Source organism: Podarcis liolepis, assembly GCF_965112155.1.
Source record: "Podarcis liolepis genome assembly, chromosome: 4".
In the NCBI taxonomy this organism is placed as follows: domain Eukaryota; kingdom Metazoa; phylum Chordata; class Lepidosauria; order Squamata; family Lacertidae; genus Podarcis; species Podarcis liolepis.
The window spans coordinates 54,286,287-54,310,840 of NC_139558.1; the positions used below are offsets into that span (position 1 = coordinate 54,286,287).

General features: G+C 42.1%; 2 protein-coding genes across 2 annotated transcripts in view; one reads left to right on the forward strand and one right to left on the reverse strand.

Annotated features, from left to right (window-relative positions):
• The window catches only part of CLIC6 (chloride intracellular channel 6), a 131,872-nt gene that overhangs the window by 83,401 nt on the left and 23,917 nt on the right, over positions 1-24,554 (reverse strand). The gene's annotated exons all lie outside the window — the stretch shown is intronic.
• On the forward strand, positions 1,009-13,593 carry KCNE1 (potassium voltage-gated channel subfamily E regulatory subunit 1). Its single transcript, XM_083500260.1, has 4 exons — positions 1,009-1,275; positions 2,304-2,409; positions 4,140-4,200; positions 11,109-13,593. Coding segments are annotated over exons 1-4 (585 nt in total). The 5' UTR covers positions 1,009-1,274; the 3' UTR covers positions 11,526-13,593.

A 24,554-nucleotide genomic window follows, 5' to 3' on the forward strand; every position in this document is an offset into this window, starting at 1 on the left:
CAGGTTTACAATTCACAGCAACCCTTAACAAACTACATTTCCCAGAATCCTTTGAGGTGAAGAAATACACTTTGAATGTGCTTTACAGGTATAGTGCATATGCTGTCTCATATGGTTTTAAATTTTCTTCCTGGAACAGCTGAAGCCCAGGTCAAATGACTCAAGTTCTACTAACTCAGCATGAGTAAATCCGGGAAGCCATTTACAGTGCTCACCTGGTTCCACTACTTCTTGGCCAATTGTTATGAGACTGTCATTGTCACATAAACGATGCACCCAGAGAAGCCCTATGTAAACAGTTTTCAAGATTTTCCGAGAAGAGTATGCACTCTTAGTCCAATAGTCTACAAATTTTCCTCTCGATGTCTCTGTGTTCAGAGAGAAATGTGTGTCTGTGGTTTCTGTAAGGATTTTAGGAAAATTCAGTTCAGTTCATGTTTACAGGTAGACCTACCTAACCTGCACTTTCTGAAGCCGTCTGTGAACCAAAACACAGCAAAGCATCCAAATTTGCCCTTCTCTGAATATTGCAATGCAGTTATCCAGTCAAGTAATGTATACAAAAATGCATGTACCGGGATAAAGTCTGCATAAAAATGCATACAGTCGTACCTTGGAAGCTGAATGCCTTGGCACTCGTACGTTTTGGCTCCCGAGTGCCACAAACCCTGAAGTGAGTGAGTGTTCCAGTTTGCGAACATTCTTTGGAAGCCAAACGTCCAGCACAGCTTCTGCAGCTTCTGATTGCGTGCCTTGGTTGCTGAACGTTTTGGAAGTCAAACAGACTTCCGGAACGGATTTCGTTCGGCTTCCAAGATATGACTGTATATGGGTGAAAATAACATTGCACAGAATGCATTACATTCAGAAACATTGCTTTGCAAAAATGTGCACATTAGGCAACACTGCACACAAGCATACATATATCAGGAGAAATCAGCTGATGAATTTTCATGAGGACTTTTTAAAACAACAGCAACACACAAACAGATGTGGAAATGTGGAGAACTGAACTGAAAACTGGAAAAATACTGAGAGAACTTAAAATGGACATATTTGCCCACATCTAGGTTTCAGTTGCCAACATAGTCACTCTTCTTCCAGGGCAGGGAACTCAAAACTGAGAATTCTGGTCCATCCTACAGAGATATTTCGTCAGAGAAGATTTGTCACCATAGGTGAACCAAGTTGCTGTAGAAGAGGAACGAGCTGCTGTGGTTCCTAAACAGTTCATGCACTTCAATTCATAAAGGAAGACTATCAGTTCTTTACCAAGTAAGATTTCTTCTCCATTATTGCTCTCAGACCCTCAGCAAGTCTGCTCTTAACAGTGTTGTAATTGTTGTCATTCTTATTCACCCACTTCACCCCAAGGTCAGAGGGCAGGTTACACAAATTAAAATACAATATTAGAAACAGTTTAAAACAATTAACATTCACAGCGATTGCTGTTTGCTCTGCCTTTGCTGATCTCAACTTTGAGATTTTTAATCTTAAATTCAACATATTTTATGTGTGCTTTATATAAATTGCTCTTATGATAATTGTTTTAAAATGTATTTATGCTACTTTGGTTACATTGTAATGCACCATTACATTACATTACATTACAGCCCATTCCCCTGGAAAAGTACAGTAGAACTATAAAATAAATAAACAGATGAGGCAGAAAAATGTAGAGCAAATGAAGAAGACTAGTGAATCTTACTTTATTTTCATTTATTTGTTGGTGAGATTGCTTCACCAGTAACTGTCCAGTTCCTTACCATCACCACCAGTCTTCCAGCTTGTTCTGTTGTGTGAGTTTTATCAGACTCATCAGTACTTTTCTGCCACAACCGTGCCTAATTTGGGCAACTGCTCTCGGACTCAGGGACAGCACACATAGGAAATGTGTAGCTTGTCAGGGAAACACCATTTACACAATTCAATTCACAAATTATCTGAGGGGGAGAGGTTTTATTTGGAAGTCATACTCATTTAACTTGTGTGAAAAGTTTTTTTAGCCATAAACACATTAATCATCATTTTAATGTCAGGCTGCAAATTAGGCTCCGCCTCCCGTTCCCAATAACAGTGAGCTGGCCAGTCGCATGTGGTTATCTAGTCACATGCACCAACAAACACCTGAATTTAATGCATACGCTTGAGGCAGATACAAAACTTTGCCTTTGCATGCCCAATTTGGAAGAACTGGTTCTCTCTGTGTGTGTCCCCCACCTCACATATGCCCTAAGCCACAGAGTGTTTAATCACTCAACAGTGAACTAATACAGATATATTTATACTTTGTGTGATTTCAGTGCTCATGAAAACTGCACCAGTGCATTTCCTGTGCCATGAATCACCAGCCTGCCGTTTTCCTACACTACAGATCTCCCGTCAAAATAATCCCTTTACTCATCCCAAGTAAGTGGACGCAGCCCAGTCACGGGTGGCAAACATTTATTTTTCCTTGTAATGAAAGGAAGTGAGTAGTTCTACCTGCATTCACCTGCTTGAATGTAGAAGCAGTTTCTGGAAACTGTTTTCTCTTTAATAAAAGTCACCGAATATGAGCACATGTTTTTTAACAGGAAGTTGTTTCTATCAAAGGGCTAGTTTGCTTTTGGCTGAACTGGATTTAACATGATAAAAAAGGAGCCACTTTATTTGCTGTGCTTAGACTCATTTGAGGGCAACCTTTCTGTTACATGCAAATACATATATTTAAAAGCCAACAGCTAGTTCTTGTGGTAAAAAACAGTTGTTGTTTTTTTTTGTTAAATATTTTTTATTAATTTCCAACTACTAAAATCCAATAACAGCCACATTATCAGTATCAAATTACCATTCATATCCAAATATATATCAGTTATAAAGCCAATTATTCAATTTGTGTCACTTCCCGTGTGTTGGGTTTTGGTGTGCAAAGTTCTTATTTCTTCCTGCTTCCAAAATCTTGATTAATCCAATTACATTCAGTCCTGATCCTAGTCCTTTATCTACAGAGTTCTTGACTTCCATTCATATTTTTTTGGTAAAAAGCAGTTCAGGAATGTGAATCAGCTTCTAGAAAAGGGGGTTCTTTAACCATTATCCCTCATTGTTTCTCATTTTCTGCTGCAAACCTTATCCCTATTTATTTCCCCACTCTTGGTGGGTTCCTGAGGAGCATTCACCCTAGACACAATCTCTTTCCTTGTTCCTTGTAAGAAGGCAAATGTGATTACAGGAAAGGAGAAAGGTTTACGAGTCAGTGTGCAAGTTCATTGCGGGTGCTTATAACAACGCCCCAAGAGTACGGGAAAAACAGCTTGGGAGAGGACAATCTTCAGCTGATGAACAGCAGTTGAGAGGGGATTGCTTAATTTTTCCCATACAGTCTTTTCCCAATTCCAGTGGATAAATTGATGAAGTACAATGTGGAACTGGTGAGTCAATGTGGATGAACCCCAAATTATCTCTGAAGCTGTTCTCCCTGCTGGAGGTCCGTATATTTGTTAACCCTTTTATGTGTACTTTATTCTCTGCTCAAAATCCATACAGACACACATCACACACACAGTTGCTTGTTTTTAAAAAAAGGCTTGTAGTTTTCCAGCTAGAACAGGGGCAGGAAACCTTTGGCCCTCTGGAGGCTGAATAGCTCAGTTGGTTAGACTGTGGTGCTGATGATGCCAGGGTCACAGGTTTGATCCCCCTTTGGATGTTGTTGGACTGCAGCTCCCATCAGCCTTCACTTCAGGCCATGCTGCCATGTGCAGGTGGGCAATGCAGTTCAGTAGCACCTGGAGGGCCAAGGCCTTAGAAGATGAATACAAAAGCTATTAAAATAGAAAGGGGAGCTGAGAAAGGAGGGACAAAGATGGAGGCATGGATTTATAAAGGGAGAAAGAAAGGGCTTATCTTGGTCCAAGGTGAGTGTGTACTAGGTAGAACAGTATGCTGGAGGCAAAGAGCTTTCCCATGGTATTGCACCAAAATTTCAAGCACTCAAAGGTTTTTGCAATCCTTGTTTCTTTCTCCATTTTAGATCCTTAATGTTGCCATTTTACAGATGGACAACTGCAGGCTGAGTGATAAGGACATGTCCAAACTTCGCTGGCTTCAGCTCTGGCACATTTGCCCATTTACTTTGGTCCCATTACTCCCTGCAGTGAAAGAAAGCAGCTTCACTTTGCAAGTACAACAGTGCTGGTGGTGTGGGCAAAGGAAAAGGTGAGCTGTTTTAATCTGGCCTGACCTTTGTGTAATTTCATTGAAGAATTCTTTGTACAGAATTGCTTAGTGTTGCATGTGCAGCAGACTCACCCTAGCACATGGCACACTTCCTTTCTTGTTTTGTTTGCCTGGAATCCTTTCTCCACCTGGAAATCTGTGTCTCTGTGTCACCTTCCTCTTCATGGAACTGCATTACCACCTGTTTATAAGCTCCTCCCCTGTGCACTCAGAGTATGAGTTTGGCCACTCGTACCCAGACGACAGGTCCCTCCCAGCAAACACGGTGTGATGGTGTGGATTCCCAGCACCCAGACCTCAGGCTTCTTCCCAGCCATGCTCAGAGAGAGAGCCTGATTCCCAGCATCCAGGTAGCAGGCTCCCTCCTTCGCACAGCTTGGTGAGTTTGCATGTTTTCCTGTTTGCTTGTCAGCCTTTCTGTTCCTCCAGATGGGCTGCCGCCCTTGCTTAAAACCATCTTCTTGTTCAGACACATACATCTTTCCTTTCTGTGCTTCTGCATCTTGGGCAAAAGGTGGCACCTGCTCTGCTGTGTCCTTTTTCCCCTCAGGCAGTTTTATATTGTGAAACAAAATTCCCATGTGAAGCGGGAAGAGTGGGAAGAACCCTTGTTTCAAAGAACCTTACTACTTGGAACAAGAAGTGGATTACAAATAAATAAATACATTTATATTTACCTTTACATATCATTTCCATAGACTGCTTGACACTTTATAATTTGAGTACTGAATTTCAGCTCAGTGTACCTGTAGACATAAAGGTAACATTGCCAGGAATTTTTGTTTTGTTTTGTTTTGTTGTAGCTGGGGTGCTCAGTCTGGGAACGAGAATGATAACAGGCAAACATTTTAAATCAGTATAATAACTCCCCTCTCAAAATTCCTATATACCCATTTGGAAACAAGTGTGAGTTTAAAAAATTGAATTGTTTGGTATGAAAATATTAAAGTTTGACTTTTTCTTTTCTCTCCCTGCCCCCTCCAAAAATCCAGCTTTAGAAATAGATGTGGCACTTCTGTGTTATCATTGTGTTACTTGGGACACAGATCCAAAGGCGCCCATAACTTGTATACTGAAAATTGGGGGGGGGGGAGAGGTTAGGGAGCTGGAGAAACAAGGGAGTTTGTTTGTGCCCTCAGGTTGTTGGGAAGCTTTTCAGCACCCCCTAAAATTTCAATGTAGTTAATTTCCAGGAAACTGGACCATCTTCACATAAGCAGATAAAATAACAACGGATTTCATAATGTTACAATTACCAAGCTTTACAAGGGAGTGGTTACAATGGCAGCATGCAACGGATACTGTTAGATGTGGTAGTAGCACATATTTTTAATGAGATGCTGGTGGAAATTAAGTTGATGTAGCTAGCAGTTCCATGGGCTCCCTTGGGACTGGGCAAATCCCATTCACTCTCTATGACAGGCTTCCTCAACCTCGGCCCTCCAGATGTTTTGAGACTACAATTCCCATCATTCCTGACCACTAGTCCTGCTAGCTAGGGATCATGGGAGTTGTAGGCCAAAAACATCTGGAGGGCCGAGGTTGAGGAAGCCTGCTCTATGCTCTTCTAGCTACAGAAGTCTGTTACATTCTCTCCTTGTCCTGTAAAGAGCAGGTACACACAATTAAGAACATTCACAATTTACATGTGGCTTAAACAAAGTACCAAGTAACAAGCAGTATTTATGAAGAGTTATGATCAATTTTATGTTAAAAATTCACACACTGATGATACCAAGAGTGTGACGTGAGTATGGGCCCAAGAGTATGGGCTTGAACACAAAGGTACTCAGGTGAGCATATGGCACCTGCAATGTTGTTGAACTCAGTAAAAACAAAAACCCATTTTCAACACTATGCACCCAGTCCAACCCTAACATGACAAACACACATCCCAAGGAATGTGGGGTGCCTAATATTTAGAATAGCAGAAGTTGGGAATGGAAGCTGACAAATTAGAATGTGTAACAGCATGGCCGTTTCAAAAGAACTGCTGCCAGAAACCTTCAACCCCCCCTCCCAACAGTGGCATAGCTAGCTGCTCCAGCACCCAGAGCGGCAGGGGTGGGGCAATACGCGCACGGGGGTGGCGCGGCGAGCTACCCATGGAGTCTACCTGGTGGATGTAAGCCCCACACTGCCATTTTGGGCAGCGTGGGATCCCGAGCCACTGTATCACTCCCAGGAGAGACGCGTGGCTTGGGCGCACTGCAGGCCAGGCCCCGTGGTAAGTGCCGCCCCCCGCAGTGTCCATTCCACTTCCAAAGTGTTTGAAAACCAAAGCGCAGCTACTGATTGGCTGCAGGAAGCTCCTGCAGCCAATCGGAAGCTGCAGAAGCTTCTGGGTTTTGATTGTTCTTTCGGGAGCCAAAACGTTCAAGAACTAGGCTGTTCAAAAACCAAGGCACAACCATATTCTTAACAAGATAAGTTTTCAATTGTTTCCTAAAAGCAAAAATGCTAGTTCCTTGTCTGAGTTCAACTGGAAGCTGATTTCATAGAGTTGGAGCTATAATACTAAAGATCCATTTTCTTTTTGATATCAGCTATACCTTCAGGCTATACAGAACACTTAGCAATTCCCCATAAAAGGGATGAAATTGCGAATCAGAGGTCTATGGGGCAAGGCTCCAATTGGCTAATTAGATCAGTTCTCTTTAAAATGTGGACCAAATACATTTCTCCTCCCGTGAACTGGCTATCACTGGCCAAGACTATTTCAGTGTATTGAGAATGTCCTTAGCCTGCAGCCATACATCTGGAATAAGCCCCACCCTCTATAATCTGGGAATGCTGCTAACAAGAGTGCCTAGACATACAGCACCTACTTACTGGAATCAATTTGTGTGTGTTTTCTGCTTGGAGTGAGTTCAGATGCCATCTAACTTTCCAAGTGATGAATATATTCCAAACTCAGTGCTGATTTCCTCTTTCCCCTTCACAATAGAGATATGGAAACACATTCCATGTCCATCCCTTAACATTTAAATCAGGAAATTGTATGTGACAGAGTTACTCTGTGTTTCCATACCTATAAGCACATTAAGACCTGCTGTCAGCTAGCTCATAGCTTTCCCCACAATAAAGCCACACTGAATTACAAACAGTACCTGCTTTCACAATTTAGGACATGTTTTGTTGGCGACCATGTAGTTTTCTTAAAAAATAATAATTCTGAAACTATACTAAAGCATGCCACTGTCAGTTGTTTGATACCCCAGCATTGTATAAATGAGTGATTGGACTCATTAGTTGAAAAAGATTCATCACATGACTTGTAAAAAAGGTAAAGGACCCTTGGACAGCTAAGTCCAGTCAAAGGCAACTATGAGGTTGCGGCGCTCATCTCGCTTTCAGGCCGAGGGAGCTGGCATTTGTCCACAGACATCTTTCCGGGTCATGGGGCCAGCATGACTAAACTGCTTCTGGTGCAACTTGTATTATATCCCTGTTAACCTAAATCAGAGCAACATGGGAAATTGGTTTATACCAAGCCATTTTTAATAAACAGCTTAGAGGTAGGGCCGGCCCTACCATTAGGCAGAGTGCGACAGCTGCCTCAGGCAGCAGTTGCCAGACCATTCCCCCCTCTGAAGAGGCTGGTGCTTTAGAGGAAATCTGGCACTGCCGCAACAACCCCAACCCACAACCAGCCCTCTTTTCCTAGCTTCTTACTTACAAGCAGTCAGAGGGTGGCCATGCCTGTGGTGGGCTCTGGCTCCATCTTCTACTGTTGGGCTCCCTGTCTTCTACCTTACCAGTGCCAACGGGCACCAGTCTCCATGGTTCTTCCTGAGTCCCCTAAGCTAGACTGCTGTGCATTTCAAAACCTAGCCTATGGTGAAGGATACTGCCCCTTTGCTAGTGTTGAAGTAAAGTTCAATTGGCCGTCCTGTCAGAATCTGGAGGCGCCATCTTGGATTTTGCCTCAGACATCAAAACAGCTTGGGCCATCCCTCCTTAGAGGTTTTATTAGAAATAAATAGAAATAAGTCACACCACTGGGCCACCTAGCTCAGTACTGGCACCAACCAGCAGCAGCAGCTCTCCAAAGTTTTAGGCAAGAGTGTTTTTCGTTCATACCTGCAGATGCCAGTAATTGAACCTGAGACTTTCTGCACACAAATCTTGTGCTGGATCCACCCAGACATGCCTCCCCTCCAAAAACCAACCTGTCAGAACAATTTCTCTTAAAAAAAAATGACTTATTTCTTAATGCTCATGTGATAAAGAGACATTGTTAAAGGGATTTCACAATTGCAATAGGGTGAGATTTCATTCTTCAAGCTACAATAACTTGAATCAGCACTCTTTCCACGTGACGGAGATTTCCCAGTGTAAAGGTCACTATATGGAACATTCTGTTATATGCAGTTCCATTATTGCCATTTTACAGTTTCAAATATGCAGCCATGTAGGCTGCAGTTTGAATCAGAAGAGTAGCATGAAGGGAGATGAGCTTCTTAACCCTTTGCCCTGGAAATTTCTGCCAAAGATTACCCCAAAATGCACCCCCTCCCCCCGATAAGGGGAAATGGGTCAGTTTTCAGCAGGAAAACAGCAAGGTGGCTGAGAAGGCCCTTTCTCTGTGCCAATTTTTGTCTTAAAACTGCAGCCACAGCGCTTGCCTTGTTTAAGAAGAGATAAAAGCATAGCCCCGTGTGGAATATTTTCTTCTAGTATCTGTCAAGATAAGGGGGCCAGAAGCTGGACCCTCTCCCAAGAAAACCCACACCAAAAATAGAAAACATACAAAACTTTGTTTGGGCTGATTACACACAAACTAAAATAAAACATCAACTAGGGTTAGGGCTTTGGAGCAAGATGCAAGACACACAGGCACAAAACTGTGTATCTGAAGAAGTGTGCATGCACACGAAAGCTCATACCAAGAACTAACTTAGTTGGTCTTTAAGGTGCTACTGGAAGGAATTTTTTTGTTTAGGCACAAAACTGTTACTCAGCTGATCCCCACCCCATGGAGGGGCCCGGAAGGTTTTATCATAGATCACCCTGTGACTTCTTGTCCGGTGTTGATCTCCTGACCTACAGGTGAAACTCAAGAGTCCAGCTACGTGCCAAAAGCATGAGCAGAGAGCTAAGAAGAGTTGCTCTCAAGATAAGACCAAGGCCACAATGATCTCCAGCTTCCTTAACCAGTTAAGCACCAAACTTTGACAATATCCATAGTAAAAAATGGCAATGCCCCTCTGAAGAGGAAAGAAAGTGTACTGCAACCACAATTTAATGAAGGTTATCTGTCCTGTAGGGGGTCTCTCTGTTGTGTTCCTTGGCAGTTTAATCTATTGATTTGTGGAGCAGGCAGTGCCTTATATGTCCTACCTCTCATTATTAACAACAGCACCCAAATCCCATCCTCTTTCTTCTGTGCACACACAGAGATTGTCAAAGGCTTGAGACCACACAATACATGGCATAGTGCCATAGATTACGAGGCTTGACTAAATGCTCATGGACTCAGAATTGAAATTCTAAGGTTCCTGTGACTGTATAAGTGCTCGACTCCCTGGGCCAGAGTTAGCTAGCTCCTTGTGACATCAGAGCACCTAAGCCAGTGACATTCAGAAGGGCCTCTGCTACCAAAGAGGTTATTGTGACATCAAGAAACTGCATCAGGAAAGGTGGGCAAGCAGAAATGACAGAGGTAGAGGAAGAAAATACAAAAGGAGGGATGGGGACAAGTTAATGCCAGTCAGGAGGGAGACCTTGGGTGTTTCCAGACAGGAGCTTTATATTGCAAATTGGTCATACAGATCCAGTTTTTGTCTGTGTGCGACTGACACATTAATTTCCTCAGATTAAGGGTCATCCCCCCCAAGCCATGGATGTTCATTGCTATTCCATTGCTTGCCATCCACACCAGTGGGCAGAGCTCAGTGAAATGTATTTAAGCTGTGTTGTTTAGCTCCTCCCCTAAGTCGCACCTCTCCTGCCCTGCACAAAGTTCTTTTTTCCACTCTGGGCATGCATTAGTAATTCCGTATCTGTGCATATGTGCCTTTAAAAAAAATCACTGGAAATGCACAAGACTTAGCTGTCGTGTTTCATAGTAGGCAAAATGGAGGCTTGTGTTTTGGAACAATATCCATGTCAATGTGCCTTTTAATTTTAATTTAATTTTAATTTAATATTGAGGTCAAAAAACTGCAGCAGCAATGCAGTACCAAAATTATATTAAAGAAGTCTTCTGCAAGACCACCATAATAAAATGTAAAAAAAAAAAAAAAGTCTTATATGCATATTGCAATTACAATCTCTGGGATAATTCCCCACATTTACTGTGTGGAAATCTTGAGAGAATAGCTCCTCTGAACTGGGTTGTTAGAATTCAGATGTGCCTTCAGCATGCAGCATCAATGGAAAGCTTCAAGTTATTATTAATTTATTAATTTATTAATTTATTATTTATACCCCGCTCATCTGGCTGGGTTTCCCTAGTTGTCACAAAGTAAAAGAAGCAGAATTTTAGGATGGTTGGAGAGGATCATTGGATCTGTTATGTTGAGTAGAATACATACTGAGAGAGAGAAAAGCCGTATATGTTGAGGGCTTTATTTTTCTTCCACTAAAAAGGGAATATTGGAAGCAATAGCTTTAGCCATCATTATACAAGGAGTGCATTTTGGTGCATTTTAGTGCAAATGGCATTTCATTCGGTAAAGGTAAGTATTTCATCTGGTCTTTGGTTCATGGGATTTCATTACGAAAAAGCCTCTGAGAACCCGCCCCTGATTTCTCATTCAAAATACAGTATAATGACATCTCTTTTTTACCAATAATAAGGTCCGTTTATATACTATTTATACATAATTATTTCCATTATTTTTTTTAACATGTTTCCCCTCCCAATTTTCTTCTTCTTCTAGAAATCAGAATTTAAGGAAGGAGTTCTTCGCAGGACAATGGCACTGGTGTCCAACAACACAGCGTTAAACTACCTCCTTTCAAAACTGCTAGAAGACTATGAAAGCAAACCCAGCCATCCGACAGCTGCACCAGTCGTTGCAACAAATGACCATCTGGAAGTCATCTACATACTCCTATTGCTTGGCTTCTTTGGCTTCTTCACATTCGGAATAATGATGAGCTACATCCGCTCCAAAAAGCTTGAACATTCAAATGACCCGTACAATGTGTACATTGCCCCAGACATTTGGCGGAAGAGGGACAAGGCCAGCTTGAAAGCCAAGGTGATGGAAAATTATAAATCAAGCTTCGTCTTGGAAAACCAGCATGCTGTAGAACAGCCCACCAGTCACATTCCTGAAGTGAACCCTTCCTAGCAAATGGGCAGCTAATCTTACAGGCATCATACTGAATTTTCCAAAACTGTGAAAGTAAGCAGTTTGTGGCCTTTATTTACCCCTTTTAAGAAGAAAAGTATACCCCCTGCCTCTTCAGGGCTGAATTTAGGTTTGATAAGGCCCTAAGCTACTGAAGGTAATGGGGCCTTTATATTTCCAGCTGTCCTTTGTAAACAACAAATTGTCACTGTTTTTGTGTTGAATATATGCTATATGGTAATTTATGGACCTAATAGCTATCTAAAGCCATTTGCACATAACAAACATCATAGGAGCCTACACAACACAAAACACTGTTGCTGTATGTAGGTTTTATTTTATTTGTTTTTTATCTTATATTTTGGAAATGTACATCCAGTTTTCTTCCCTTTAAATTTTTTTGGGGGCCCCAAGAGAGTAGGGCCCTAAGCTATAGCTTGTTTAGCTTATATGTAAATCCGGACGGCCTCTGTTCAACCCTCTTAGCATAATGAGAAAAGTGCATCTGCAGCATTTAGAAATCCAGTGCATTTTGGAAGACTATTCTGTACTGGCAGGTGCTGCTTCCAGCTTGGGAATCAAGCTGCTGAAGGAGATATATGCTGACTATGATCTACTTCCACCATAAGGAAGGAATTCCACAAGGAATTTGGGCAAAAAAGAAGTAAATTAAGCCTCATTCCACAAACATATTCTTAACACCAACAGGAAAATTTAACTACAGACCAGAAATGTTGTTTTGATTTCACATGGGGTTAAGTATTTCCTTCCAACCTACTGTAAACAAGTTACTGGTCCTTATGGGATGGAAGATGACAAGTCAGTTTAATGCAATGCTAGCCACATTATTTCCTTGTGTGCTGCAACAAGGCACCCCAAACTGGCTGGCTTTTAGCCACTTCATACTGATGACTTGGGGAAGGTGTTTACTTTGGTGTAGCAGTTAGAAATAGCTGCGAGTGACTGTGCAACTTCAAAGAAGGCAGCCGGGTTTGGGGGGGGGGGACGACACAAAGATACACTGCTAATGCTATGATGATTCTGGATAAAATGCATCAATAGGTGAAACCCTAGAGCAAATGAACCTACATACAAGTATTCTGGAAGCCAATGGCTCGACAGAGCATTTCTTTTCCATTCTTGAAACACTACCGTTTCCTTGCTTTTGTTTTTGAAAGCTCTTTACCATAAAGCCTTGTCTCTCTACATTTAATCGTTGCTTCTTGAAACTGTATTTCCCCCTGCTAACTTCTTTAGTATTGGTACTCCCCTCTGTTAATTCTATCTGCATATGTGTGATATATGTTTAGTTTTGGTACTTTCTTTTCATTCCTTCAAAGAAACCATTCTGCATCCTAGTTCTAAAGTTGTCTCTCTCAAAATGCAATGTATTTTAGAACCTAGACATTATTGTGTTAAATCAGCTAGATAAATTACATAGTTCACATCCATTCAAATCAGTGAGAAACTTGCTGTGAAAATCCATAGAATGCAAATTGCAGAAAAAATACCTATTACAGATCAGTAGTTTTTTTCTCCAAATATACGATGCTGATTCCCATTATTAATTTACACAGCTGCTCTTCTCAAATAATGTGTTTTCTCTTCAGTATTAATTATTTCCATTGAATGTGCCTGTAATTTCTGGTTATTATATAACTTTTGTATTATTTTAAACCAACGATTTCCTTTATTTTTAAAAAGGAAGATTGTACCTACAATTCCTCTATAGAGGAACACCTCATTGTGGGGAGGGGCGGTTAATGTTGTGGTATGAGGCTATATTATTAGGGTTGCAAGTGACCTGAAAAAATGGCCTAGACTGTTGTGCTTTTTGCCAGAATATGATTTGCAGAAATCAACAGGTAAACCTTACCTGATATGGAGGTAAATATGAGCACCTTCCAATGACTACAGATTAAAAATGCTATAAAAGGCACAACTGCTAAAAATGGCACCTCTGTTTGCCACAAGTTTAGAGTGTTTTCCATGCAATTGTAATTCTTCTTTATTAATGTGTAAATTTTCTTGATAAAATTTAATAAAGTGTTAATAACAAATATGTATCCCATTTGTATCTTGATACAGTCTGATTATCTAAAACTAAAGATTTTAGTGAACAAAACGCCTAGTTTTTGTTTTGTTATAAATCTATGGTTTAATGCTTGTCCATTCAAAACATATTGTTTGTGCAATTAGTTTGCCAAAGAAATAGTATGCTTTTAGGTATTTGCTCCTTACTTGTACATGGCACGTAATGCAGCCACTGTGGGGAAGACTAGGATAAGAGGCCTTTTCTTTTACCAAAAAATCAGTTTAAAATTATCAACATTGAGTTGATACTTTGAGTTTGTTCAGGCCAAGTATACATTATACAGGAAATGGGATAAAGAGATAAAGAGAGATAGGGGCAAGCCAAGCCAAGCAGGGTGCTCTTGGTTCCCCATAATTACCTTTGCAATAATCTTACAATTTTTTCAAAGGCATCCAATATGATTTTGGCATGTTTTGCTATTTATTATAGAATTGCTCACTAATCTTGTGTAGCAGAAGCCGTCCATTCTGTTTGTTTAACTATAGTGAAAAACTCACCAAGCAATGGTTCATCATTGATTCCCAGTAGAAGCTTGGGGGGGGGGGTTAAATTTGAATTTTACTGGCACTTTTACAGAAAATAATATATATATAGCTAGGTACCAAGAGAGTAATTTACAATCAAACTCACAGTGTGGTGTAACAACTAGATGAATGGGTTTCAGGTAATTCAGATCCTGCTCAATTGTGAAGCTTAGCCTTATGGAAGTTATTGAACATGGGATACAAGCCTGAAGTGTATTGTAATGCAATGAGCCTTATGCTTTTGATGCAGAGCGTTTCCTGGCCACAAAACTCACCCTGCAAACATTTGCAGCTCAAAGTATTAGCAATGACATTAGCATTACTAACCTCAAAGTTTCATTTCTTACACATAAACTAGGTTTTTAAAAATGAGTCATTATCATACCCGTACTATTTTCTTCATTGCAATGCTATGATAAGAGCTCTGTTTATCTCTCCAACCAGCCAGCCACAGACAGTGAATGACAGCAGAAAAAAATAAACATAGAAAGAGTGTAAAGTGTTGGTTGACACTGAATGTATTTATAGTAGTGTTGACATGCCCAAAGTGTAAGGAAAATGACTTTTGTGTCTAGCAATGTAGAATTTTCTGCATGCAAACACATCTCTTCAGGTTTGCAATGTAAGGAATGGGTTTTAGTTTTGCAGGAGCACCACCTGCTGGTTACATGATGGACTAAGGGCTTCATATGACATCACCATAATCAACAAAATGTCTTAAGGCATTGCTGTTGGCAACAGGATGTGAGGCATAGGATGTGGACCACACAGCTTCTTGGTATTGGAGTCATAATGAAAACATGCTAACCCCTTACTATATTACACCTGAGTTTTGATTATAGGCTGGGTACACACTGTGCCTTGGTAAATGATGCAGAATGTTTTTAAAGATAAAATGACCAAATATGTTTCCGTAATACTGTATTATCCAAAATGCTTTTCGAGAGAAAATGCAAGGCATAGCTAAATCAAGCTTGTAATAGCATGGTCGCAGATGGTATTTAACAATAAGAAAACGCTAATGAGAAAATGCTAATAATGTTTCCATTTCACTTCATCAGCCTCTCCCAATGCAGTGGTACATGAACACACATGGACAGATACACAAGCAATCTTTATTTTACAAGATGTCATACATCAAAATTAGTTGCAGGGGACCTTCAAACATTTCAGAGGTTTGCTTTCAGACTCTAGGAAAGAAGCATGTGGAGGACGGACATAACCTTAACATCGTCCTCTAACATTGGTGGACGCAGTGAGAAAGCTAGAAAGAGAATTTGCAGTTTAATGGATGAAACTAATCCTATACACACTTTCTTGGAAGTAGGAGTCTTTTACCGCAATGGCTGGTATTCAACTGCAATACACACTAAAGCAGTATCATGCCATTTTCAATAGCCATGGCTTCCCCCAAAGCATCTTAGGGACCACAGTTTGAAGTGGTATGATACTGCTTTTAATGCACAGTGCAGATGCAGCTTTAAGTTTAAGGGATGATGGGAGTTGTAGTCTAGTGACACCTGGAGCGTCAACATTTCCCCACCTCTAAAATAAAACATAGGTGGAGGTATTCCTAGTATTACTATGACACATTTCCAGCGAATGATACTTTGTTCTCCAAGATCCATCTATCCTTAGTTCCAGTAGCAGCCGGTGAGGCGGTGTAGGTGGGGCTTACCAAGAGGGAGATGGCAGAGGTGAAACATGGGGAGCTCAGCCTGGTGTGGCACATCGTGGCAGCAGCAGGGCCTTGCAGAGCCAGGCAGAGGCCCGGGCCAGGTAGATAATGTGTCCCCCCCTTTTTTTTACCCTGGGTATAACTGAAGTCTTATAAATAAGTAAGTATATAAATAATTTTCACAAAAGTTATACTGACAAATAATGAGCCATTGTTGATCAAAAGAAAGACTGCCAGCCATGGCCCCAGGGAATCTGCCCACCACCACCACCGCCTTTGTGCCTCCATGTTCGCCCCAATGCATCCCCTGCGATTGTGAATATGCTGAACGAGGCCCCCTTTGGAATCGGAGGCTCAGGCCAAGTGGCTCATATGCCCCCCCCCCTCTGTCTGGGCCTGGGCAGCAGCATCCCATTGGCTCCACTGACACGTGTCCCACCTTGCTGAGCTCCCTGCACCTCCCCTCTCGGTAAGTCCCAATAACCCCCTATGATGTTGAGAAGCCAGGAGAGCAATGGTGCCCCAACCTCACCGGCTGCGGCTGCTGCTGCTGCTTAGTTCATGGCTCTTTCTGTCTCTCTTCTCACCCAAAACTACAGGGTCTTCCCCACCACAATTCCATTTATTTATTTATTTGGTGCCATACTTGTGCATGGTGTTCTACAGAGGCCAAGAGTACAGGTCCTGCCACCAGGAGCTTACAATCTAAAATTCAACACAAAGGGAAAACAGGGGAGAGAAGTCAGGTGGCCGGATGCAAAGGAAGAGAGTGCTTCTGTACCTATTATAGCTGTGTTCTGCCTGGACACTGAGGTCCAGTGCCGAGGGCCTTCTGGCGGTTCCGTCGCCGTGAGAAGCCAAGTTGCAGGGAACCAGGCAAAGGGCCTTCTCGGTAGTGCCGCCGCCCCCCCCCCCCCCCCGTGGAACACCCTCCCACCAGATGTCAAAGAGAAAAACAACTACCAGACTTTTAGAAGACATCTGAAGGCAGCCCTGTTTAGGGAAGCTTTTAATGTTTAATAGATTATTGTAGTTTAATATTCTGTTGGAAGTGGCTGGGGAAACCCAGCCAGATGGGCAGGGTATAAATAATAAATTTTCCTCTTTTGCATCTGGCCAACCTAGAGGAAGTGAAGTACTGGGGAAATGGGGGAACTAAATGTGAGTTGCATGAAGGGCTTTTTTCCCCCAGCCAGAACTCGCTGGAACTCAGTTCTGGCACCTCTCAGGTGGGCACCATTGCCACTGTAAGAGAACAAGGGAGGTGTTCATGGTGAGTTCTGGCACCTCTTAAGGTTTAGTTACAGATTGAGTTACAGCAGTGCATAGGAGCATTCATACTTGTTTATTACTACTACTACTACTACTACTACTACTACTACTATTACTATTATTATTATTATTACTCCTCCTACCACTAGTATTTATTGGCTCTCTTATCCACCCTTCATCATAAGGTCTCAGTACAGGTTACAACAATATAAGATTGAAATCAGTTAGAACAATTTGCCATTCAAACAATGGGGTGGGTCCTAAAATTATATGTCTCAGGTGCCAACGGTCAGGACAAAGAGGAGGTGTGCCTTCACACGATGAAAGCTACACAATGAAGGTGCCAGACACACTTCTGTGGGGAGGGAATTCCACAGCTCACATTAGTCCCTGCTTCTTAGAAGGGTGGGAGGGGGAAGGACGTCTCCTTCAAGGTTATCTCCCATTAAAACACTATTTCCTAACTGGAAGCTTCCATTGAGAAAATGCCTGCCAGTCATTCTGATGTCCAATTTGCAGCACGGTTAGCCAGAGCTGATATGACCATTATCCATCACCGAGAGAAGTCAGCAGAGAAGGGTGAAGCATTCCTGAACCTCTCTCTCTGGTGAACTACGAAAACATATGTCAACCTCCACAATACACACCTGTGACATTTTTAGAGTCTTTATAAGGGTTGACACTATTCTCTGGTATGACTTCTGTTTCTGTTTGTATGAAGAGCACAAAACAGCAAGTGACATTTCTCTGGCATGGTACAAGGATATTTCTGACTTAACTGCATATAGCTGTTCATCATGGGACTCTGCCCTTTGTATAAGAAATTTAATAGACCTCTTTTTATATTTATTTACATTTATATTGCCATTCCCAGTATGACTGACTAGAAGAAAGCACATTAACAATAAAATGGTAAAACGACTGCCAATAAAGCAATGACATAAAAACAGTACGGAGGAAAAACATAATATCACAGCAGCAGCATAAGAAGAAAAGAAAGCACAGCCCTAAAAACACAGTCAGAATGAAAACGCCTTGGTAAATAAAAAAAGTGGGTCTTCGCTTGGTTTTGAAAAGTATGGAAGACTTGGTACCAGGCAAGCTTCCATACAGCATCACAATGAAAAGTGGTCATCTCCCTCGTTGCTGCAGAGAAGGGCATCCAGGTTCACATGAGAGAAAACATTCCTTCAAGTTTAGACCACAGCGCCCCCCGCAAAGGACACTAATATTTATTCATTAATTACATTTGTATACCACCCTATACCAGGTCTCTTAAGTCAGCAGCGGTAGCAGTACACCAGCAGAGTCTCCAGTCTGTCGCCTATTCCCCAACAGCAGGTAAATATACTCAATATAGGTCATCTATGACAGCTGAAAACAGTGAGGAACCACTGTGATTCAACCATCACCTCCCCCTATGCTGGAGTGGTACTAAGTATCCAGCTGGGGAAAGTTCTGTTAGGAAAGGATGGGCTGCATCATCTAGTCACGTCTCGTGCTGTAAACCTGGTGGCATTTTCAACCTGGATTTAAAAGTTTTAATAATTAGGATCTAGTATTAACTAGCCACCTCTTTAGGGTGTGTAGGAAACTAATGTGGCACTGACAGAACTGGGGAGAAGAGCAGATGATGAGACACAATTTATTGTCTGCTCCTGTTTTACTATTTCATTTATACCCGTAGCACTTACACTATGGGGTCTCACAGAGTTCCATCTTGTCCACATGCTGGAATTCCCTCCTGGCTGAAATACGAAAGGCCACATGAATATTGACATTCTGCCGGCTCTTGAAGACTCACCTGTTTAAACAAGCTAAATTTAAACCTAAACTTCAGCTTCCTGATCTAATTATTTTAAAAAAATTTAATTGTCTTAACTATTATGCTTTGTTGTATATTCTTAATGCTTTGATGGACTTGTTCTATTGTGCATTTTCATTATGTATGGATTTTTTAATTAATTTTATATTTGCAAGCTCTTTTGATGCCATTTTGGCATGTAAACAGTATAGGTGGGATAATTTATCTGAGGTGGTTGTCTACCTTTTCTGGGTGGGGTTGCTAAAAAAAACCCCAGGTGTGCATTCTGGTGGTGCTGATAGATTCTGCATTATTAACTGAATGCCTAAGAGGCCTCCAAAGATGGAATGTGACCAATGGCAATCTCGTCTGGATAGCCTGGCCACAGTTTTCCATCTGTGATAACTTCAAAATTTAGTAATGTGTTATTTTGGGGGATATTTTTGAAGACTGATGGAAACTTCCATTAGTTCAGAATACAACTGCTAGGTTGCTCACTAGCATCAGCTGATGGGAACATCCCTTACTATTTTGAAACATCTTCTTTGGTTGCTGCTCCATTTCCAAGGGCTGGAGGCTGCCAATTCTAGAGAGACTGGAGGGATGTGGGTGGCGCTGTGGTCTAAACCACTGAGCCTCTTGGGCTTGCTGATCATAAGGTTGGTGGTTCGAATCCCCATGATGGGGTGAGCTCCTGTTGCTCTGTACCAGCTCCTGCCAACCTGGCAGTTCAAAAGCACAGCAGTGCAAGTAGATAAATAGATACCGCTGTGGCGGGAAGGTAAATGGCATTTCCGTGTGCTCTGGCATCTGTCACGGTGTTCCATTGGCCAGAAGCGGTTTAGTCATGCTGGTCACATGACCCGGAAGGCTGTCTGTGGACAAACGCCAGCTGCCTCCGCCTGAAAAGCGAGATGAGTGCTGCACCCTGTAGTCGCCTTTGACAGGACTTAACTGTCAGGGGTCCTTTACCTTAACCTTTTAGTGTCCTTAAATGCAAGAGGGTTGTTCTTTGTTTCTACACAAATTAGCACAATGATCAATACCCTAGTGTGTGGAGGGGGGAGGGATATTTTTCTTAATATTTTATTCCGTACTACTATGGTGCCAATCCCAACCAGGGATTCCACATCTACAATTGCGGAGGGGGTGGGATCCAATTCACTTCAATGGGAGCATTTTCACCTCTGTAAGACCACAACTGGGGAAAAGAGCTATTGCTCCCTAGCCCATATAGTAGGGTCCCAATCCGAATTGAGTCCCTGGCCCCCATGCAAGCCCTCTATTTTAAGGCACAGATATATAACTAACACACAGTCTAGTCTGACTGTAAGAGCCAGTTGTCCTCTTCATGTGTTCAAAAATAGATCTGTGGAGACAAAGTGTAGGGGCAGTCTGCATGTGCTGCACTGGGCCCCAACTTTCCTGCACATGCCAGGTGTGCTTGTCCTAACCCTACCTTTCCTTCATTAAGCATGAAGGACAGGAACGTTCTTCTAACAAAGTTTGGCTGAACATGCTTAGATGCCTCTTTGTGATCAGAAACTCTGGCAACACATTCAGTGGGAAGGTCTGAGGCTGAGCTGATTGACGTAGGAATGTTAAAGGTGATGCCAACAGATGGATGCCCATTCACTGTACAAACTTCATTCCGACACGTTTATTTAAGTGTGTGAGAAGGGCTCGTTTAAAGGCTTATTTTGTGGCAACATTTGTGGTGAAGAAATACTCACCTGCCAGCATTGCATCTGCAGAATGCTAACCATCCTGAGAGTCCGTGTATCCTGCAGCAATTTGTCTCCTGGTGCAATTTGTTGCAGAATGTTTTGCATATAGGATCACGCACAACCTCACTTGAACTCCTATTAATAACAGAATCTGTGGCCTCCTTAGCCTCTTCTAGCTACAGTTGCTTGAATGAGTTTTAGGGCACTGTCAGGAATGTGGCCCCCCAGAGCGCAGGGGATGAGTTAGACTCAGAGATTGAACTAGGAAACAACTCTGCAGATGAGAACTGTCTGTCAGAATCAAGAAAGGGCAGTTCAACCCTCCTTTTTGGAGAAGACTCTATTAACTCTCAAGGAGAGGAAGAGTTGGAAGGCAGCCAAGGTGTCGCTAGGCAATCAGCAGATAAGCAGTGGTCTGAATCTGGGTTGAGTGAGAGTGAGGAGGAGGGGGGAGGTCTGCCTCTCAGTCCCTGAGCCAGGCGTTTGGATAAAATCAGAAGGCAATGGAAGAGCAAGAGGGGAAAGGCAGGAGTCTGGCGTCCTTCCTGTTGTGGGAGGAGCAAAACTTTAGACCGACTAACAAACGTAAATGAGATCAGGCAAGGAGCCGGGCTCTGGATGTGTCTTTTTGTAAATAAGCCTACATAAAAACTGCCAGAGAGTCAATTACTTCTTATCAGAGCTTGCTTGTCTGCCAGAGATCATTACAGGCACATTGTAGATTTGCACCTGCCTGTTTCCCTGTTATGGTAGGGGCATCCGCATGATGTCCTCCTCATCTCAGTATTGTCCCAGACACCCCCACATCCTTTAAATGTAGAGTTTTTCAATCTTGGCAGTTTCAGAAAACCCCACTCAGGGGCCAAACTGAGATTGGCCTGTGGGCTGGAGGTTCCTACCCATGCTATAAAATTTATATCCAGAGATAACTGTGTCCCATTGGTTCTCTCCATTCCAACAGGTCTCAGTTACACCCATTGCATTACAGCAATGCTATTTATTAAGACCCAGAACTCAAAATTGCCCATTTTGCCTTGGAGGCCTCTAGCATATAAATACTTGTGCAGTATCTCTGACACTCATGTTTTGACCTGCAATATTTTGTCCTCTCTGAATTGCTATCCCACGCCCTTGCTCTCACAATGCCTATTTCTAATCCTCCCCCTTTTAAATTATCATGATTTTCTTTTCACCTACATCTTCATCCCAGAGGCAAGTTTCTTCCAAACCAGCCCTATTCAGCACCTATCAGCTTTCCCCCACAATCAGTTTAAAAGCAGCTCTGCAACCTTTTTTATTTGAAGCATCAACATTCTGGTTCCATCCCAGTTCCAGTGGAGCCTAGCTTGTCCCAAAATATTCCCCAGTGCTGAACAAATCCAAACCCCTCCTCCTGATACCATCATTTCAGTCATATATTCAGGCTACACAGCTACAGTATGCCTGTCTAGCTGGCCCTGCACATGGAAATTTGTTCACCGGTCAGGAAATGCATGAAGGCTGAAACATAACTGTAAATTTACGCGCCTTCATAGCCAACAGCTGATTGGAAATCATGTGCACATGAATATGCACACAGCCAGCAGGAATTTAATTATAAAAGCATGTTTGAATTTGGTGCAACATTCTTATATTATACCACACTGGTTGTGACCCAGTTAAAGTCTTAATTGGGCTAATTTAAACATTTATACTCCAACTCTCCTTCAGAAGTAACCTTTAACAAGTTCATTGCAACAAAAATTTAAGTCAGAAAGATTAAGGCAAAGCTTACAAGTAAAAAATCAGAAACTGCTTTCCTGGAATTATTGGGAGGAGGCAGCCACCAATTATGATTATTTGAATAAGCCGTTTTGAATAGTGAAGGAGCATGTCTGATGCCTCCAAGGTTTGGACTAGGTAAAGAGATTAGGAAATCCCCACCTGGTGAAAGAGAGCTGAAAAATATTGATCTAACAAGAAGTCAAATCAACCATGCATGGTTCTCCAGTGACCTATTTCCTCTTCTGAAATTCAACGTTCTAGTCATTCAGTACATGAATATATGTTTTCTTTCCCTTGTTTGTTTGCTTCCTTCTCTATTCCCAGCATCTCACTGGCCTTCAATGTTCAAGCAGCTTTCCTCACATTACTTTTCTTACATGAGGGCAGTGCTGTGTGTCTGAACTTACTCAATTTTTGTTGAGTAAGCCACACCAGTGACTATGATAAAACAGAGAGTATGTTCTTAACAGGGACAGATGGAATGGTGCCCTTTAGAGACATTCATATGAATTTCAGAACTTCCTTTTTCCTGGTCACTGGGTGCAGTACTTCCAGCTGGCCTGTTGTTATTGAGCATTTATCCTGATTTGTTTGTGGGGAGGCTAGATGATGTTGCCTCAAAGCAAGTATTATCCCACACTTTCAAGTGCATTTTCCTATCACTTTCCGCACTGTGAAAAGCCCAGTTCTTTCGGGAAGTTGGTTTGTTAGGCAAGACCTCCAAATTCACTATCATTGTGAAACCTGAATTGCCAGTATGTGACTGAATACTACCCCAAAACAGAGACAGTCTGGAATCATCCAGAGCCCACAGTCAGTCTCCATCTTCAGGTGTTTACATTGCTGTAAAATTTAAATTTAATTATGCCTGATTCATGCCAGTCCACACTAGAGTCGGCCTTTGTAATATTTTCCCTTCTAAGATTTCACACCAATGGCAGTTGCTTCACAATGAGATATTACTTAAACCCTCCTCCATTTCAGGTTTTGCTTAACTGAATTGAATCTCAGGCACCACATATATTTCAAGCAGTTTAATAATAATAATAATAATAATAATAATAATAATAATAATAATAATAATAATAAATCATCCTTCACAATTGTGCTCACTTAAAGCTACCTGCAAAATGCAAACAGTTCCTGGGGGAAAAGACATTGTTAGAGAGATGTGCTGGTGTGGACTTAGTGTCAGGAGGCAAACTTACATACTTAGAAATAAATAATAATGGGACTTAAGGACCCCTGACCATTAGGTCCAGTCGTGACCGACTCTGGGGTTGCGGCGCTCATCTCACTTTATTGGCCAAGGGAGCCGGCATACAGCTTCCAGGTCATGTGGCCAGCATGACTAAGCCACTTCTGGCAAACCAGAGCAGCGCACGGAAACGCCGTTTACCTTCCCGCTGAAGCGGTACCTATTTATCTACTTGCACTTTGACGTGCTTTCGAACTGCTAGGTTGGCAGGAGCTGGGACAGAGCAACGGGAGCTCACCCCATCATGGGGATACGAACCGCCGATCAGGACCTTCTGATCGGCAAGTCCTAGGCTCTGTGGTTTAACCCACAGCGCCACCCACATCAGCAATTATGGTTAAGTTTCATTTTCAGTTAGGCCAAGCTTGCACAACTTGTCAAGCCAACCTGAGCGCAGCTCACCAGACTTGTATTATGATGAGCCAGGTATCTGAACTCCCAAGCAAGCAACAAAAATAGGAGGTTTATTAAATCTTTTGCAGGCCACCATACTAAGGTTACCAGATTTTTTTCAATGGATCCGGGGACACTTTTCAACTTCAATTGATTTTGTATGGGGACTGAGTTGCAAATCCGGGGATTGTCCCCGGGAAACAGGGATGTCTGGTAACCTTACACCATACATGGATTGTGTACAATTTATGCCAGCTTCAATCAGGCTATCAAGGTGGAAACTCCAACCAGGTTGCTTGGAAGCCATTTTTGTTTATAAGATGACCCAAGTTGATGTGAATGTGTCTATTCCCATCTTTCTATCTATTAACCTGTATTTCCTTGTGAATACTGGAATGGAACCAGGAAGCAGAAAATGAGGTCAGACAGCAAGAACAATGTAATGGATTCTTGCCATTTTAATTGCTAATCCTTTCCTTGGAAGTTGCTGTTTCCATGCCATTGTTCTATTATC